The 18,176-nt window shown below is 48.2% G+C and overlaps 1 protein-coding gene across 1 annotated transcript; it reads left to right on the forward strand.

Annotated features, from left to right (window-relative positions):
• Positions 1–794: 794 nt before the first annotated feature.
• ddx20 (DEAD (Asp-Glu-Ala-Asp) box polypeptide 20) lies at positions 795–15,097 on the forward strand. Its single transcript, XM_056274428.1, has 11 exons — positions 795–990; positions 2,832–2,926; positions 3,654–3,822; positions 3,953–4,067; positions 6,434–6,576; positions 7,431–7,569; positions 7,809–7,867; positions 8,051–8,133; positions 9,177–9,282; positions 12,601–12,702; positions 13,571–15,097. Exons 1-11 carry the CDS (start codon positions 795–797, stop codon positions 14,857–14,859), a joined length of 2,496 nt encoding a protein of 831 aa, XP_056130403.1. The 3' UTR covers positions 14,860–15,097.
• The last annotated feature ends 3,079 nt before the right edge of the window (positions 15,098–18,176 follow it).

An 18,176-nucleotide genomic window follows, 5' to 3' on the forward strand; every position in this document is an offset into this window, starting at 1 on the left:
CAAAAAAGCAAGCTTACAGAGACTTCAAGTAACGATGCCAGGAGAATGTTAAGAGACCGAGATGGTGTAAACGTTTGTGGCTGCAGGAGTCAATATTTAACAAACTGCTTTAAGAAAACTCATGTATAAGTTTATTTGCTGGTTTAATGCCTCTGCAAATGAGATCATTTTGGTTTTTACCAAACACAAGTACTGGTACTACACGCTACCAATACCAGCTGTGCAGGCATTGGCACAGTTTTCTCTTTGTAGGACATTAACATATATTTATTCTTTCCTAAACATTAATCTTTTATGGTGCCATGTACTGTCTTTTATTTGGACCCTGAGTCTGAAATTAAGTGTGGATGAGTCATCCCGGGTTAAAGAGCACAGTGGGAATCAATGGGAGGTGTGAACACCACCAGCAGACTGAGACGATGGAATCTGTATGGATGGGGTGTTAAACCGTAGAGAGGAGAAGGAGAAATAGATTTAGGGAGCCATGTGCGAAACTGATTTTTTTTATTTATTTGGAAAATCATAAGAGGAGGAGAGCTCTAATTTGTCATATCACTTATCAAGTTAAAACAGGATTGACATACTTGATTTTAATTTCGTTTTTTATCTTCGTTTTTTTCTGAAAAAGGAGTTATAGCAGGTAGTGTGTATATATAGTAATTCGTATCCCCGTCAGAAGGTGGCGGTCGCACCAGAAAGTTGTTCGCCAACCGCCATAAAAAAAACAGAAGAAGAGAGAAGGCGCCGAGGAAGAAGAAGAAGAGGAGGAGGCGGAAGTAAACACTCCAGTCAGCATGGCGGCCTCTGTCCCGAGAGCTGCTCACGATCTCGAAACAAGAACACGAACCGACGATGTTTTGGTATCGGAGAATATCGACTTCGGCTCTTTGCTGCTGTCTCAGGCGGTTCTAACCGGACTCGCTGCGGCGGGATTCCAGAAACCTTCTCCCATCCAGCTCAAAGCCATCCCGCTGGGTCGCTGCGGACTCGGTGCGTCTAGTTACTCCACTTCCCTGCCGTCACGCACACTGTCTTTTTCATTTTGTGTAAATGTGTGTGTGTGTGTGTGTGTGTGCGTGCGCGCGCGTGTGTGTGTGTGTAAATGTGTGTTTGTGTGTAAATGTGTGTGTGTGTGTGTAAATGTGTGTGTAAATGTGTGTGTAAATGTGTGTGTGTGTGTATGCAAATGTGTGTGTGTATGTAAATGTGTGTGTGTGTAAATGTGTGTGTGTGTGTGTAAATGTGTGTGTGTGTGTGTGTGTGTGTAAATGTGTGTGTGTGTAAATGTGTGTGTGTGCGCGCGCGCGGAAGTGCGTGATAATTTGTGGGCGTGCTGTCATGAGTGATGAGCGATATGGAAAGTGTAACTACAGGGGGTTTAACTTGGATCAGTACATATCAGGAAATGTGCTAAACCAGCATATCCAACAGCACCGTGTTTAAACGGAGGTTCGTCACATCGAGCTGTTTGGTAGCCAATGTAAAGAATTATATATTCAATTCAAAACTTGATTGCAGACTCGGGGTCCATAACAGACAAATGGGTACAAGACAAACCCCAGAGCCGTCCCCTGGCTGCCTATGGTGGTTTCATGCGGACTTGAGTGTCTGGACCAGGCGTCCGTAGAGGTACTGGAGCAGCGGCGTTGGGAGGAGTTGCGTGATCAAAAGCTGTTTAAGTCACACTCAGAGGGGTGGGCGCGGTTGTGTCTGGGCCCCATGTACTGATGGGAGCATGGGGGTCACATCACCACGGGCCAGGTCCTGAGGGTGGTGGACAGCAGCTTGTGTCAACTGGGGAGTTGGTCCATACTCTGAACCTTGAAGGGTCTGCCCAGCAGCAGGGGGGTTATTCATAATGTTCACTATTTTGTTGGGGGATTTGAAGACTGTGGTATTCTATACACTGAACTGCTACTTGAATGGTAAAAGTATATTCAGTGGGAGACTCTTCCATATGAACATTCTGGGACTAATATCAAGCTGGTGTTGCTGGTTTATGTCCTTCATATTTGTTGAGTTATATATATATATACACACACACACACACACATATATATACACACACACACACACATATATATATATATATATATATATATATACATATACACATACACACACACACACACATACATACATACATACATACATACGTACATACATATGTACACACACACACACACACATATATATATATATATATATATACATACACACACATACACACACACACACACATATATATATATACACACACACACACACACACACACACACACATATATATATATATATATATATATATACATATATATATATATATATACATACATATATACACATACATATATATATATATACACACACACACACCTTTATTTAGCCAGACAGCCTGGCGGCCTGTCCAGCATGTCTTCCCGCCTGCCGCCCAATGACTGCTGGGATAGGCTCCAGCATCCCCGCGACCCTGAGAGCAGGATAAGCGGTTTGGATAATGGATGGATATAATCTCATTGAGACACGAGATCTGATTCAAAGAGAGACCTGGTCAAGACAACAGCAGCAATACAAAAGTTACAGACAGACAGACAGGACATTCAATACAATACTCCCTCAAATATTTCAGACCTCGTTTTGGGAGACATTCTAGATCATTTTCATTAACGGAGACAAATTGTATATGATAATGTTTGAATTTAATCCTGATACAACACCATTCAGAGACGATGAATGACTATATTGAATTATTACCCAGGTCAAGATGTCAGTGGTGTGTATGACAGCGCATCATAAAGTAAAGTTAACTTTCCCCGTCTTGTTTTCTGCAGATTTGATAGTGCAAGCCAAGTCTGGTACAGGGAAGACGTGTGTGTTCAGCACCATTGCTCTGGACTCTCTGGTCCTGGAGAATACCACGACTCAGGTGAGCCGGCATCTCATATCATGACTCACTTGAGAACATGGTTTTGTGGAGGCACAAATCTTTCCAGAGAAAAGGCTTTTAGTCAGAATAGAAGTTTTATTTTCAGGGAAGAAACTGCTCCCACAGTTGTAGTAAAACTAGGATTGGCTATTATTAGAAAGTTATTGATATTGGTACTGATAAGGTCTTATTGATACTGGTGCTTGAAAATTCCACTTAACAGTGCCTTCTTTGTCATGGTCTATCCTCACTCTCATATATGAGAACTAGAATGTTTTTATTAGTAACAACCAGATATCAACATAATATGTGTAACAACAGCATAATAATGTACTGGAGCATGTCAAATTATATTAGCAATCACAATTACAGGTTGATGCAGGCTTTTAAGAGTTTTCCTGTAGATAAATCAGCATATCAGCCCTTTGTGGCGCTCTTCAGACCTCTCTTGGCTGAATTGTATCGCCCGCTTTGGAAAATAACTAACGTATGCTTATGTAACCTGTGGTACCAATGAGAATCACTATTAATACAGACTCTTATCGGTCCGGTCAGCACCTCCCACTTTGGTAACGGTCTCTTAAAAGTGTCAGTACTCGATACCCATCACTGAATACACGTACACATGCTCACACACAGAACTGTCATTACCGTTATGTTTAGTGTCTTATCTCAGTATTTCCCCCAGTCCAGTACCAGCAACTCTTAACGTTTCACTTGTAAGCAGGTCTTGGTGCTGGCTCCTACTCGAGAGATCGCGGTGCAGATCCATTCCGTAGTGATGGCCATAGGCAGTGCCATGGAGGGTCTGGAATGCCATGTTTTTATAGGGGGCCAGCCTGTGAGCCAGGACAAACAGCATTTGAAGAAGTGCCACATAGCTATCGGCTCACCGGGTAAGGGGGCAAGCATCAGTGCAGCCCGAATGAAGATGTCCTTGTTCGCACTAATGACACCTTTATGCTATTGATTTTGTTTCTGTTTTTTCCGAATAACGTGAGTTGTTTGTCCTGATTGTGTGCGCAGGTCGTATCAAGCAGCTGATAGAGTTGGGGATGTTGTCTACAGCCAGTATCAGACTGTTTGTCCTGGATGAGGCTGACAAACTGCTGGAAGAGGGCAGTTTCCAGGAGCAAATCAAGTAAGAGCAACAGCAAAACCCATCAGACGCATGTATTTCTTTTAGGGGGGTGTAAGAAAATATCGATACAATCGAGTATCGCGATAGTATCTTTTGTGATACTGTATCGATTCTCAAAACCACTATATGGATTTTTAATTGTTTACATGTAAAGGTTCATGACAAACATTTTGTGTTGTGTGTAACCCCATGACCGCTAGATGGCAGTGTTGTGATCTATCTTCAGCCATTTGACTCTTCCACTCCGACCCAACAATGTGAACTGAGACAGGAAGTTGCATAAGCACAAAGAACACAGGCCTATGAAGCCGCAATAGATCACCTTTCTTACAGTATCACAATATATCACCTTTCTTACAGTATCACAATATATCACCTTTCTTACAGTATCACAATAGATCACCTTTCTTACAGTATCACAATATATCACCTTTCTTACAGTATCACAATATATCACCTTTCTTACAGTATCACAATATATCACCTTTCTTACAGTATCACAATATATCACCTTTCTGACAGTATCACAATATATCACCTTTCTTACAGTATCACAATATATCACCTTTCTCACAGTATTGTGATATATCGCGATATATTGCATCGTAACCCTGTATTGTGATACATATCGTATCGCCAGATTCTCGCCAATACACAGCCCCACTTTCTTTTATCTATTATTCAAGTGCAACGTTAAACAAAGCAAAGCACACTGTACAGAAAAGTACCGCTATATGTCGATATTAACTGTTTGTAATTTTTGGACCTTACTTTTTTGTGCTATGTAAAGAAAGATACATGCAACCTTGCAGTTTCTTGAATGTGAATGAGGTATTTCCATTCCATAATATTAGGTAGGCAAAACAACTGTAACCTACACACTGTTGTGGAATAACGATTAAATACAAAATGAGGTTTACCAATGAGGAAAAAAATGACTGTTCATACAATTGTGAGAGTAAGAAGACGTTTCGGTATTCCACCATCATCAGTTTCAAACAGGTAAAAGGATCTCGCTTTTTGAAGTTGTGAGTCGTTATTCGTTTTTTCTGTCCTACAACACTGTGTCCCCGGCCCGGTCTTTTGTCTTTATGTTGGGCGTCCCACTGACGTAAATTTGTTGTATATGCAACCCAACTTAGCTGTCGGTAAACCTTAACCTGACGGATAGGTCAACTGACCCCTGGTCAAGTCCCGCCCTTCTCCCGTGCTCGCGGGTTACTGCTGCAAAGCTGGACAAACAGTAGCCTCGGAGTCCATTTCCGTCGAAAACCTGTTGCAAAAACCTTTTGATTGAACTGAATTTTATTTCTATTCATGAATTTCTCGAGGACGGTATAGTGACTGAGTATCATATGAGCAGTTGGAAAAACTGGTGAAAAACCATAGGTAACTATTCGGCCGTCTTAACTATTATGGCTGCCGTCTGTGGCGCTAACGCTAACTGTCGCCACAGACTTGCCTCTTGAATCCATCTGTGGCCACTTTTGGAGCCAGGGGTCTCAAATATCTTCTTAATATCGGCAACAGGGCCTTCAGCATGCCGTGCAGTGTTAGTTACATGATAAAACATTCAAACCCACATCTATGCACGCGCAATTTATAGAGAAACTGGGGGACGTCAGCAACGCTTTCTGTGTGCATGAGACCTCTGATTGGCGGGTCAGTGACCAATCTAAGGGCCAACAAAGGGTTAATTTTGCCTTGAGCATGGCACTAATACCACTAATATTAGGCATCTGCCATCTGCTGGTGTCACCCCCACCCGACTGTGTATGTAATGTGATAGTCATTTCACTGTAAAGTGCTTCGTTTTGTAGGACACGCCATAGAAATGCAGTCATTAATTAATTTCAGTAGGGTTTCACGTTAAGTAGCGACTCGGGCGCTCAGACATGTACGGATGGATTTGAACAGTTGCCATTCCCAATCAAGAACAAGAAATAATGTTGTATTTTTATAGTTTGCTGGAAACCTCCTACACCGGTGTTGTACTGAACTCTGTTTCCCCGTCGAGCTCTGTTTCCCCCTGAGGACGAGGCAGTGCCAAAAGCACTGGCTGCTTCCCCTCGGCAGGCTTCCAGAAGTTGGCCAATCAGAAGAAAGCAGTGGGAGGGGGACCTTAGAGACAGCTAAAACTAGCTAAAACGACTTGTTTCAGACAGAAGATGAACTGAGGGGCTGCATTAAGGGCCAGTATAAGATAAATAAAGGCTATTTTGAACTGTGACTCATGCAGCGCTACTCTAGTGGAGCTCCAGAATAAAAATACAGAGCTGGAATGAGCATGATGTGGCCACTTTAAATAGCCACTCATCTGTATATGCACAATGCAACTCATCCACCTTTCCTGCTTGTATCTCCAGTTGGATCTTCTCGTCCCTACCAGTGAACAAACAGATGCTTGCACTCTCCGCCACCTACCCAGAATCCCTCGCTCAGCACCTGGCCCGCTATATGAGGGAGCCCACCTTCGTCCGACTAAATCCCAATGACCCAGGACTCAAAGGTAAAGGCCAGGTCATTGTGGGCCTGTCACTGATCTTATACTATAACAGTGCCTCCTAGAGCCAGTTTTCTATTATGATGAAATACCTTCTATTCATTAAATACTTACACCTGTAAAATTTAATCAGGTATACTCACTTGTCCACTGCTGGCATCCAGCGCCTGCGCTGTTATCAATACGTTGTCTCTCATCTTGCCATGGTCACTTTCACTGTGTTGCACACCGGCACCCGCCAAGTGCAACAACTAGTTGCACATCTATGCAGTAGGTTTATGTGCAATTTTGAATCCGGGCAACATTATTTATGACTTAATGTGTTACCACTGTTTCCTGTTCTGTTCACATCTATTAATACCATCCCACATTCACTTTCCGGGGTAGTCCGACCTTACGGGTCGTCCCGGGTCGTCCTCTGTGGGGGGGTTGCATGTTCTCCCCGTGTCTGCGTGGGTTTCCTACCACAGTCCAAAGACATGTAGGTCAGGTGGATCAGCCGTGCTAAATTGTCCTAGGTGTGTGTGTGTGTGTGTGTGTGTGAGAGAGAGAGAGAGAGAGAGAGAGAGAGAGAGAGAGAGAGAGAGAGTCGGCCCTGTGATGGCCTGGCAGGGTGTCTCCCCGCCTGCTGCCCAGTGACTGCTGGGATAGGCTCCAGCATCCCCGCGGCTCTGCAGGATCAGCAGTTTGGATAATGGCATGGTATTCAGTTTCTGTCTATGTACTCTTTTACACTCCCCTCCCCGTGCAGTGTTTTACTTTTACCTTGAATGTTGTCATACTTGGACTGACACTTACACCGTGTCCTTATTTGTATCCCATCTTAGTAAATTATTGTCTCTTCTTTGTGCCTCCCGCAGGTTTGAAGCAGTATTACAAGTTGGTGCAGTGCCACGCTTTACCTCACAAGGTTTTTGAGGAGAAGGTGCAGCATCTACTAGAGCTGTTCAGTAAAGTGCCGTTCAACCAGGCCCTCGTGTTCTCCAACCTGCACACAAGGTGACGCTGTTATTTATCACATACGCTTCTTTCTTTTCGCAAGTGACATCGCTTTTGTTTTAACGTTGGACCCGAGTCAATTCCCATTGGAAATCAGCTCTTTGCAACCATGCTGAATTCTTATTTCCTAGAGCTGAAGTGCAAAAATTAAATTCAACAGGCTGAATGAGCTTTTCTTAAATCCTGACGCATTTCTGTGTTTGTTTGTTGTGCGTGTTGCATTGGCTTGACTCATACAGGGCCCAGCAGCTTGCAGACATCTTGTCGTCCAAAGGCCTTCCTGCCGTTTGTATCTCAGGTGAGAGACTTTGGCAAAGCAGTTGTGTTTGTTGAAAGGCAGGACAACATGAATGGTGCGGAGACCCCCTCCGCGGAAAGGGAAGCTGTTGGGGAAGTGTGGGGGTTTGATCTAGACCACCGGTGGCTGACGGAGAACTTTTATTTCTGACCTGACGGTAATGTGTGTAATAATCCTGTACAGGTGGACTGAGCCAGAGCCAAAGACTGGAGGCCATGTCAAAACTCAAGCAGTACCAGTGCAGAGTGCTCATCTCCACTGACCTGGTGAGACCGACACACACACACATACACATGCTCAGATGTGTGTTTTGCATCAAAGTTTAAATCGGTGAACTTGTTACTGCTGCGCCAGAAATTCCAGCATGGCAGAATCCAATCGGATTTCAGAAAATGGTCCGCTGTGAAACTTCTCCCCCTCGTCGAGTAGGCCGTTAATTTTTAGCTCCCCGGCAAAATGGCTGAGAAGCCACTTATAGCCTGGTCCAGTTTTCCAGTATCACACAATTTTTTTCTTTGGACCCCCCCCACCTTTTTTTTCCCCCCCTCCAATTGTACTTGGCCAATTACCCCACTCTTCTGAGCCGTCCCGGTCGATGCCCCACCCCCTCTGCCGATCCGGGGAGGGCTGCAGACTACCACATGCCTCCTCTGATACATGTGGAGTCGCCAGCCGCTTCTTTTCACCTGACAGTGAGGAGTTTCACCAGGAGGACGTGGCGCGTGGGAGGATCACGCTATTCCCCCCAGTTCCCCCTCCCCCCCGAACAGGCACCCTGACTGACCAGAGGAGGCGCTAGTGCAGCGACCAGTACACTTACCCACATCCAGCTTCCCACCCGCAGACACGGCCAATTGTGCCTGTGGGAATGCCCGACTAAGCCGGAGGTAACACGGGGATTCATACCACTGATCCCTGTGTTGGTAGGCGACGGAATAGGCCGCTTCGCTACCCGGACACCCCTCTGGTTGATTTAAAGTGACAGAAAATGTCAGCATTTCTGTTGCGTAAAATGGTGTACAGATCGATGTTATCCACCTGCCATGTGTATATCTCTTATCTCGGTCAGTTGTTGTCATGGAGACTGTTTTTATTAATTTAATCTATAATTTAACTGGGTGTTAAGATGTCTATCAACAAGACAACTTGCCCACTGATGGCAGTTGAAGCGGGTGAGAGCAGCGCCTGGTGGGTCGCCGCTTACAGTGTGACTTCAGCAGCTGCTTCGCTGCTCTGGGTTGAAGTCGGGAGCTTGAGCGTGTCGAGCCTCATTCATTTCCCTGAAGGTGGCTTCCTTCTTTTCTGTCAGACTTCCAGAGGAATAGATGCTGAGAAGGTGAACCTGGTGATCAACCTGGATGTGCCTCAGGACTGGGAGACCTACATGCACCGTATTGGACGGGCCGGCCGCTTCGGTCAGTCTCTGGCTATTTTATTATGGTAACGATGTGACATCTGAGACGGCAGTGATGTCATCAGTGATGCCTCGTGCCCTTCAGTCTCTTGTCTTCCAACTTGTCTGATGTGTGTTCTTTTCCAGGTTTTTTTTTATTTTTTGTTAATTTAAAAGTATAGTGGCTATAAAAAGTCAACATACCACCGTTTTTGTGATCTGCAAAAATTAAACCGAGATAAATCATGTCGCAACTTTCCCCACCTTTTAATGTGTAATTGCAACCTATAAAATTCAAGTGAAAAACAAACGAACCTTTTAGGGATTTTTTTTTTTTTTTACAATAACCTGGCTCCATAAGTGTGCACTGATACTTTATTGAAGCACTTTTTGATTTTTTGACAGCACTCGGGTCTTTTTGGGTAAGAGTCTATTAGCTTGGCACATCTTCAGCTGGCAATATTTTCCCACTCTTCCTTCCAAAAATGTTCTAGACCCGTCAGATGGTGAGGGCATCTCCTGTACACAGCCCTCTTAGGGTCACCCCACAGATTTTCAGTTGATTCGGGTCTGGGCTCTGGCTGGGCCACTCCAAAAAGTTGCTCTTCTTTTAGTGAAGCCATTCCTTTGTTGATTTGGGGGTATGCTTTGGGTCGTTGTTGTGCTGAAAGATGAAATTCTTCTTCATCTTTCTAGCAAATGCCTGAAGGTTTTGTACCAGAATCGACTGGTATTTGGAGCTACTCATGATTCCTCCACCTTGACTAAAGCCCCAGTTCCAACTGGAGTAAAGCAGCCCCAAAGCCTGATGCATCCACCACCATGCTTCACCGTGGGGCTGCTGTTCTTCTGGTGATGTGCTGTGTTGTTTTTGTGCCAAACATGCCTCTTGGAATTATGCCCAAAAAGTTCAACCTTGGTCTCATCAGACCATAACACATTTTTCCACCTGGTTTTGGGAGACTGGATGCATCTTTTTGCAAAATTTAGCCAGGCTTGGATGTTTTGTTTTTTGTGCGTGTGTGTGTGTGTGTGTGTGTGTGTGTGTGTGTGTGTGTGTGTGTGTGTGAAAAGGCTTCTGTCTTGCCACCCTACCCCATAGCCCAGACATATGAAGAACACAGGAGATTGTTGTCACATGTAGCGATGTACATGTGAGAGTTAATACAACACAAGCAAGGAGCTAGACAGGAGGCGGCAACGCGAGTGTAAAAAAAAAATAGGTTTAAGTCCGATAGGACATAGGTGTCAACAGGCGGTGCACAAAGACAATGCATAGGGTGCATAGAAGTTTTTTTTTTTTTTTTAATACCATCAGGTGTGGAGGTGTTAGAGAAAGAGCTGGGTCTTTAGCTTCTTCTTAAAGATGGAGAGGGACTCAGCGGATCGAATGGAATTTGTTAACGTGTTCCACCACTGGGGAACTGCAGAAGAGAAGAGTCTGGCAAGTGACTTAGGGCCCCGTTGTGGTGGAAGTGCCAGGTGCCTTTCATTGGCAGAGCGTAGTGAGCGGGACTGAGTGTAGACCTGAATGAGGGAGTTCAGGTCGGTGGGAGTCGTTTTTGTTGCTGTTTTGTAAGCGAGCATTAAGGTTTTGAATTTGATGTGGGCAGCACCTGGCAGCCAGTGGAGGGATATGAACAGCGGAGTGACGTGTGCTGTTTTGGGTTGGTTGAAGACCACACATGCCACCATGTTCTGGATCATTTGCAGAGGTTTGACAGTGCATGCAGGTCTCCCTGCACGCACTGCCTATACCAGGAGTTGTGCTGCGTGCTCAGACAGGTAGGGTCTAATTTTCCTGATGTTTTACATGACAAATCGGCACGACCGAGCAATCGAGGCCATGTGAACCTTAAAGGTTAGTTGGTCATCAATCATGACACCCAGGTTTCAGGCAGACTTTGTAGGCATGAGTTGGGTTGATTCAAGCTGGATATTGATCTGTTCTTGTAAGGATGGACTGGCTGGGATGACAAGGAGCTCGGTCTTAGATAGGTTAAGCTGAAGGTGGCGTCCTTTCATCCATGCAGAGATATCAGCAAGGCATGACGATATCCACGCCGAGACTGTGAGGTCATCTGGCAGGAACAATAGGAAGAGCTGGGTATTGTCAGCATAGCAGTGGTATGAGAAACCATGGGAGCGGATGATTGCACTAAGTGAGGAGGTGTATATTGAGAAGAGGAGGGGACCGAGCACTGACCCTTGAGGTACCCCTGTGGATAAGCCGTGCGGTTTGGACACTTCTCCCCTCCAAGATACTCTAAAAGATCTCCCCGAGAGGTAGGACTTGAACCAGCGGAGGGCAGATCCTGAGCTACCAGAGGAGGATTTGGTGGTTAACCGTGTCAGAGGCAGCTGGCAGATCTAGCAGCAGTAAAGCAGAGGACTGACCAGCAACTCTAGCCAAATGCAGTGATTCTGTTACCGACAAGAGTGCAGTCTCAGTAGAGTGACCCCGCTTAAAGCCAGACTGATTCAGATCATACAGATTGTTCTCAGAAAGGAATTGAGAGACTTGTTGATGATTGTCTTCAATGTGTCCCATGGTATATCTAATGCCTTGAAAATTCTTTTGTTCCCCTCTCCTGGTCGATACCTTTCAACAATGAGAGCCCATTCATGCTTTGTAAGCTCTTTGTGGACCGTGAGTTTTGCAGTTGGATGCAACCAAGAAGATGTCAGGAAACTCCTACGGGAACAGCTGAACTTTATTTGGGGTTAATCACAGTCACTTTACAGGTGTATACTAACTACTATTTAACATAAGCTTGATTGTGATTGGTTAATTCTGAACACATCCACATCCCCAATTATAAAAGGGTGTGCACACCTATGCAGCCAGGTTATTGTATTTGTATTTTTCTTTTTTCCCTGTCATGTTCCTGATTGTGTTTCCACTTTACTTTTTTATAGGTTGCAATTTCACATGAAATGTGGGAAAAGTTCTGACATGGTATATCTTGGTTCCTTTTTTTACATCACAGAAATCTGCCATTTTAACTGGGATGTGTGTAGACTTTTTATATCCACTGTAATTAGCCTGACCAAGGAACATCACCCACCCTCTGTGTGCCCATAGACCCACCCCTGTGTTACATAAGCTCTCAGACACATCAGAGTCAGTATTGTCTCTGCAGGCAAGGTCAACGGGCTGCTAATTGTCCACGTTTGATTATCATAATCCACTTGGCTCCTGTGTGTCATTTGGACAAACATGGCTTGAACAGCATTTGTTTTATAAACTTACATCCCGGGAGATATAATTCACTCGCCCTACCTACCCCTGCCTCTTATGAACAGGTTCTCATGAGGAGTGTGCTCTCTTTGTTGGCAGGTACTCAGGGACTGGCGGTGACCTACTGTTGCCATGGTGAAGAGGAGAACAAAATGATGGCGATTGCTCAGAAGTGCAGCCTGAACCTTGCTGCCTTGCCATGTGAGTACTGCCCACATATTATATGGGACGCAGTTGCTGACCTTTTTCATGTGAATGTATATGTGTGTGTGTGTGTGTGTGTGTGTCCGTGTGTGCACGTGTGTGCAACCTTTCTCCAAAATGTTACTGAGTGCATCTAAAACTATGCTGTTTTAAGATGTTGAAGATTTTTGTGTTTTTGTCAGTTATCTTAATCCTTGTATTGCGGTCAGTACCAGACCCTACTTCCAGTTACAAACTGGAGACGGTAATCCTGTATCGTTCTGTTCACAACAAAGTCACACATTTGTGCTTCACATCTGACACTGTGTTCTTGCTTCCCCTCATTTGAACAAGCGCTATTTATTTATTTATTCTCCCCCCAAATTGTACTTGGCCAATTACCCCACTCTTCCGAGCCGTCCCGGTCACTGCTCCACCCCCTCTGCCGATCCGGGCAGGGCTGCAGACTACCACATGCCTCCTCCCATACATGTGGAGTCGCCAGCCGCTTCTTTTCACCTGACAGTGAGGAGTTTCACCAGGGGGACGTAGCGTGTGGGAGAATCACGCTATTCCCCCCAGGTCCCCCTCCCTCCCGAACAGGCGCCCTGACTGACCAGAGGAGGCGCTAGTGCAGCGACCAGGACACATACCCACATCCGGCTTCCCACCCGCAGACATGGCCAATTGTGTCTGTAGGGACGCCCGACCAAGCCAGAGGTAACACGGGGATTTGAACTGGCGATCCCCGTGTTGGTAGGCAACGGAATAGACCGCAGTGCTACCCAGATGCCCAAGGGTTTTTTATTTAACATTGATTTGCAAAAGAAGCCTTCACTGAGTGTGCCTGTTAGGTCAGCTATCTGAATCCTCTCTCTCTTTTCAGCTCCCATAGAGCCTGGGTTGATGGAGGAGACTTGTGACTGGGATGTGAACGTGGAAGCCTCCGCTCCCGGGTCCATGACACAGCTCTTCCCAAAAAAAGAGAAGAAGAGACATGCCAAGATTGAAGTCCTTTCTGCTGCCTCTTCGAGGGCTGAGGAACCCAGCAATGCCAACCCAGAGATCAATGGACCAAGTCAGCGTGGGAGGAGACGTCCTACACCCAAGCCAGCAGTAAAGGTTGAAGAGATGCCTGGAAAACTGCCCCCCACTGTCGATGTGCCCCTCGCCGCTGCTCAGGCTACAGCTCACTGTCAGGCCTCCCAGAAGCCAACGTACAAGGAGTTACAGGAGGCTTTGCCTAAGATCCCTCCACTCAGCTCCTTTAAGAGTCAGTTGTCAAAGTTTATGACCTTTGAGGAGGCCGAGCTGGACTTCCAGAGCTTCATCACTGAGGGCTTGGGGAGGTCAGTGGAGGTCATCAGGCAGTTCAAAGGTCAAGGAGAGAACGATGGTGACAACAGCCAGAATGGATACCAAGAGGTGCAAATGCTCTACGATGATGAAGATCAGCCTTTCAGACACATGCGCTCACTGAGGAGCAAAGAACGCCCTCCACCGCGTACCAAATCTCCGCCCGTGCAGATGAACGCTGACTTTCCGCCTCCCGGGTTGAGTCCCGGTTCTTCGACCTCTGGTTCGGACACTGAAGAGGACCAGCAGGACGAGGAGTTGCTGGGAAACCCGGATAAGAAAAGAGGAACCCAACACGGAGCAGCCGGTCAGCCTCACTCTGATGCCGGGCACGCATCTGCCGCCGAACCAAAGGCGACTTCCACAAGAGCCAAATCGAGCCTCCCATCCGCACCCCAAACCCGTCGCCATGCAGCACGCGCAACGGAGACCAGAGCTCTCCTCCCATCTCACAGCAGCGACTCCTCGTCAGAAGTTAGTACGAGCAGGCAGACTGACCGGGGCGCTCCTCCGCAGAGAAGAGATGAGGGAAGAAGGACAAAGCGAGAGATCAGGAAAGAGAGGGAGAAGTGGGAACAGAGAGGGGAGGAGCAAAAGAGGGGAAGGGATGAAAGGGTTGAAGCAGAACATGAAGATGAAGATGAGGAGTGGACGAATGAAAGTTCCTGGAGCGCTTACTACAGAGCCTGGCAGCAACATTACTCCTCCCATCCCTCCTCTCCCCAGCACGGTTACTGTGACTACTACAGTCTAGCTCACAGCTGGATGGCCATCTATCGTATGAACGCCGTCTACATGGAAGAACTGCTGAGACACTGAATGGCCAACAGGGGGGACTACTGAGACTCTCATTCAAACTCAGTAACTTCAGTTATACATCTGCTCCATGCAGCAGCACATGGGTTCGTCTCCAAATCCGATTTTCACATTTTCACATGAGTTGGTGTAGAGAAATTACTTCTTTTTTTTGTGTGCACTTTTTCCGTTGTTTTCTTACGATCAAAGTTCACGTGCACAGGTGTGTGGAATGAAAATGACAAATAAACGTTCCTGATTTCACAAATCCGTTCTCTAAAAAAAGAGCATTTTGTTCCGGATTTCCTCCGGCCTGGTTCTGCCCTGCTCGGCTCGTCATACCAAGTCACTGAAGAGCGTTGCTGCTGGATGACACGGGACATACGATCACGACAATCGGGTCAATTTGCACAACGTTGCACAATACCTGCTCACATATGCAGAAAAACAATGCTAAGACCCCCCCATTTTGTGTTAAGATGTCGGATCACAGGTTGTCGTTGTCCACTTAGACAAAATTGTGCATCGCAGCATGACGATATCCAAATTCCATCCCGATACAAAACCATTAGAAGGTGACAAATGAAGTCCGAGATCTGTGTAGAGTTACCTTTTCCTCTTGATGTAGTGCAGAGCTATTTTTGGAACCGGTGGTGTCTTCCTCCGTCCGTTACGTGGAAGGGGTGCAGTGGGGAGGAGTGGGGGGCGGGGCACGCCAAGGTCACATTTAAACAACACTTGACTTGCTCCTGATTGCAGACTCGTCAACAAGCCCTCACCGTTCACTCAATCAGCAGCGCAGGACCCCCCTTTGGCAGACACCATCCAGTCAATTCCCCTGAAAGCAGGCGCACGCTTCAGCCCCCAGGGCGCACGCTTCGGTCCCCAGGGCGCACGCTTCGGGCGCACGCTTCGGTCCCCAGGGCGCACGCTTCGGTCCCCAGGGCGCACGCTTCGGTCCCCAGGGCGCACGCTTCGGGCGCACGCTTCGGTCCCCAGGGCGCACGCTTCACCCCCCAGGGCGCACGCTTCGGGCGCACGCTTCGGTCCCCAGGGCGCACGCTTCAGTCCCCAGGGCGCACGCTTCGGGCGCACGCTTCAGTCCCCAGGGCGCACGCTTCACCCCCCAGGGCGCACGCTTCAGGCGCACGCTTCAGTCCCCAGGGCGCACGCACAGGAACCCGCCGTGCCGAACGAGTCCGCGTCCTCTTTTCATCTGCGCTTCATTGATCAGGGCGCGCGCTCTTCTTTTTAGCGGAGCACCATCTGCAAATTTGTAGAGAACGGGCGGGAAACGATAAGCGCATCGTAAGATAACGTCTTCTTCCCACCGGGGGCTTCGTAAGAGGGGGGAGAGGAGGGGGGGGGGAACATGCAACGAGTGGAAGTCTCGGACCCGCGCGCTTTGTGGAACGAAACGAGTGCGCGCAACGACACGCGGGCCGACACCGCGTTCTTGCTGTTCAACGGCATCGTGCTGAACGCGACTTTGCTGCTGGGCTTACCCGGGAACCTGCTGGCGTGCTGGGTGCTCCACAGGACCCGGAGCCTCCGGACGCCCGACGCGGCGCTGCTGCTCAGCCTCGCCGCCGGCGACCTCCTGTCGTGCGCGGTGGACGCGCCGCTGCTCCTCTTCTCCCTGCTCCGTTACGCGAGCGGCAGCCGCGTGTCCCGGAGCGAGTGCGCGCTGCAGCAGTTCGCCTACGCGCTCTGCAGCTGCGTGCAGCTCCTCACGCTGGTCGGCGTGAGCGTGGAGCGCTTCCAAGCCATCGCCTTCCCCTTCCGCGCCGAGCGGCGCAAGTCCCGGATCCGCCTGTGGATCCTCTCGATTTGGGCGTGCAGCTTCGCGCTGGCCGCACTCGCCCTCATCCTGCCCAGACAGGCTCCCTTTTACACGCCCTGCCGCCTGCGCGCCCGGGACGCTCCCGGGGAGCCCTCCGACCGCGCGGATCCGTTTGGCGCGTACGTGCTGGTGCCGATGTGGGGCTGCTGCCTGACCGTGATCGTCGTCCACTACGTGCGGATATTTAAGATCGTGAGAGAGCACAGCAAGAGGGTGTTAGACGGCGGAATCCACCTGAAGCCGAAAGCGGCCAGGCACGTCTGGAGCCAGCTCGGCGCCGGCGCCCCTGCGCCCCTGCGCCCCGACCCGTACCGCGCCCTGCACGCTCTCCCCGGTGCCACGTTGACGTCTCCGCTGCCGTCCGGCCCGCAGCGCGCACCTCCTTCCGCCGAGGGCGGCCCCCCCTGCAGGAGCAGCTCCCCGGGAGCCCCTCCGGGGGGGCCCCCGGAGATCGCGGGCGCAGTTTGTCTCCTGACGCCCTGCGTCAGAGAACGCGGGAAGAAAAGGATGGAGGGGAAGCTGGCGCAGCGCTTTGGGTACATTATCACTGTTTTCATCCTGTTCTGGGTGCCCATGGTGCTGACTTTACTGATGAATATCACCTCGTGGCGCGCGACTGATTCAGTGAGTAAACATATGTGCAAAAAACTCCATAGAATAATTTCCATCCACCCACCCACCCACCCATCCATCCATCCATCCATCCATCCGTCCATCCATCCGTCCATCCATCCGTCCATCCGTCCGTCCATCATTTGTACCCTCTTACACCAATCCAATTCAGGGCAAAGGTGTAGGTTGGGTTTCAGGCTTGGTAGGGACATTTGTAAAACGTCTGTTTGAAACTAACAGGGTGTGCTTGTGTGAGAGAGAGCGAGAGAGACCTCGATTCTGTAAAACCTTCGCTGTTTTTTGGGGGGGTGGGGTGATATGGTAATTAACATTACACAAGTAACCCAGATAGCAAAACTAGCTGTGGCCCAGACCCGTCCCACACCTGACACTTTCATCCGGAATGACGTCACTTGGGCGGTCCGCTCCCGTTTGCCAGATCTGGGCCAGAACCAAGCCATATAGCAATGCCGCGTATTTGCCAAAGGTGGTCCATATTTGTTTTGTGATATTTGGGCCATATTGACCATTTACCACACGGGTCACTCCAGGGACACATCTAGATCACATGTTGCCCAGAGCGCCGCATCTTTGCCAAAAAGGCCCACATTTGATTTGGCATATTTGGGCCATATTTGCTATTATACATGTGGGCCACTTCAGGCTAAAAAGGCCACCAGTGCCGCATCATTGCCTGAAGTGGCCCACATCCGGATGCTATATTGGCTGTTAAGTTACTGTAACGTAGCTCAATTAATGCTCGCTGCGGGATTCGATCCGAGGTGCACTGCTCCACAAGGAGACATCGCTGACCGCTCGGCTGAAAGGACCGACCCCCCCAACCGACCGGCCAGTGAGTCTCCCGTAGTTTACAGTCGAATCCCAC

This window comes from Lampris incognitus, chromosome 2 (assembly GCF_029633865.1).
Source record: "Lampris incognitus isolate fLamInc1 chromosome 2, fLamInc1.hap2, whole genome shotgun sequence".
In the NCBI taxonomy this organism is placed as follows: Eukaryota; Metazoa; Chordata; class Actinopteri; order Lampriformes; family Lampridae; genus Lampris; species Lampris incognitus.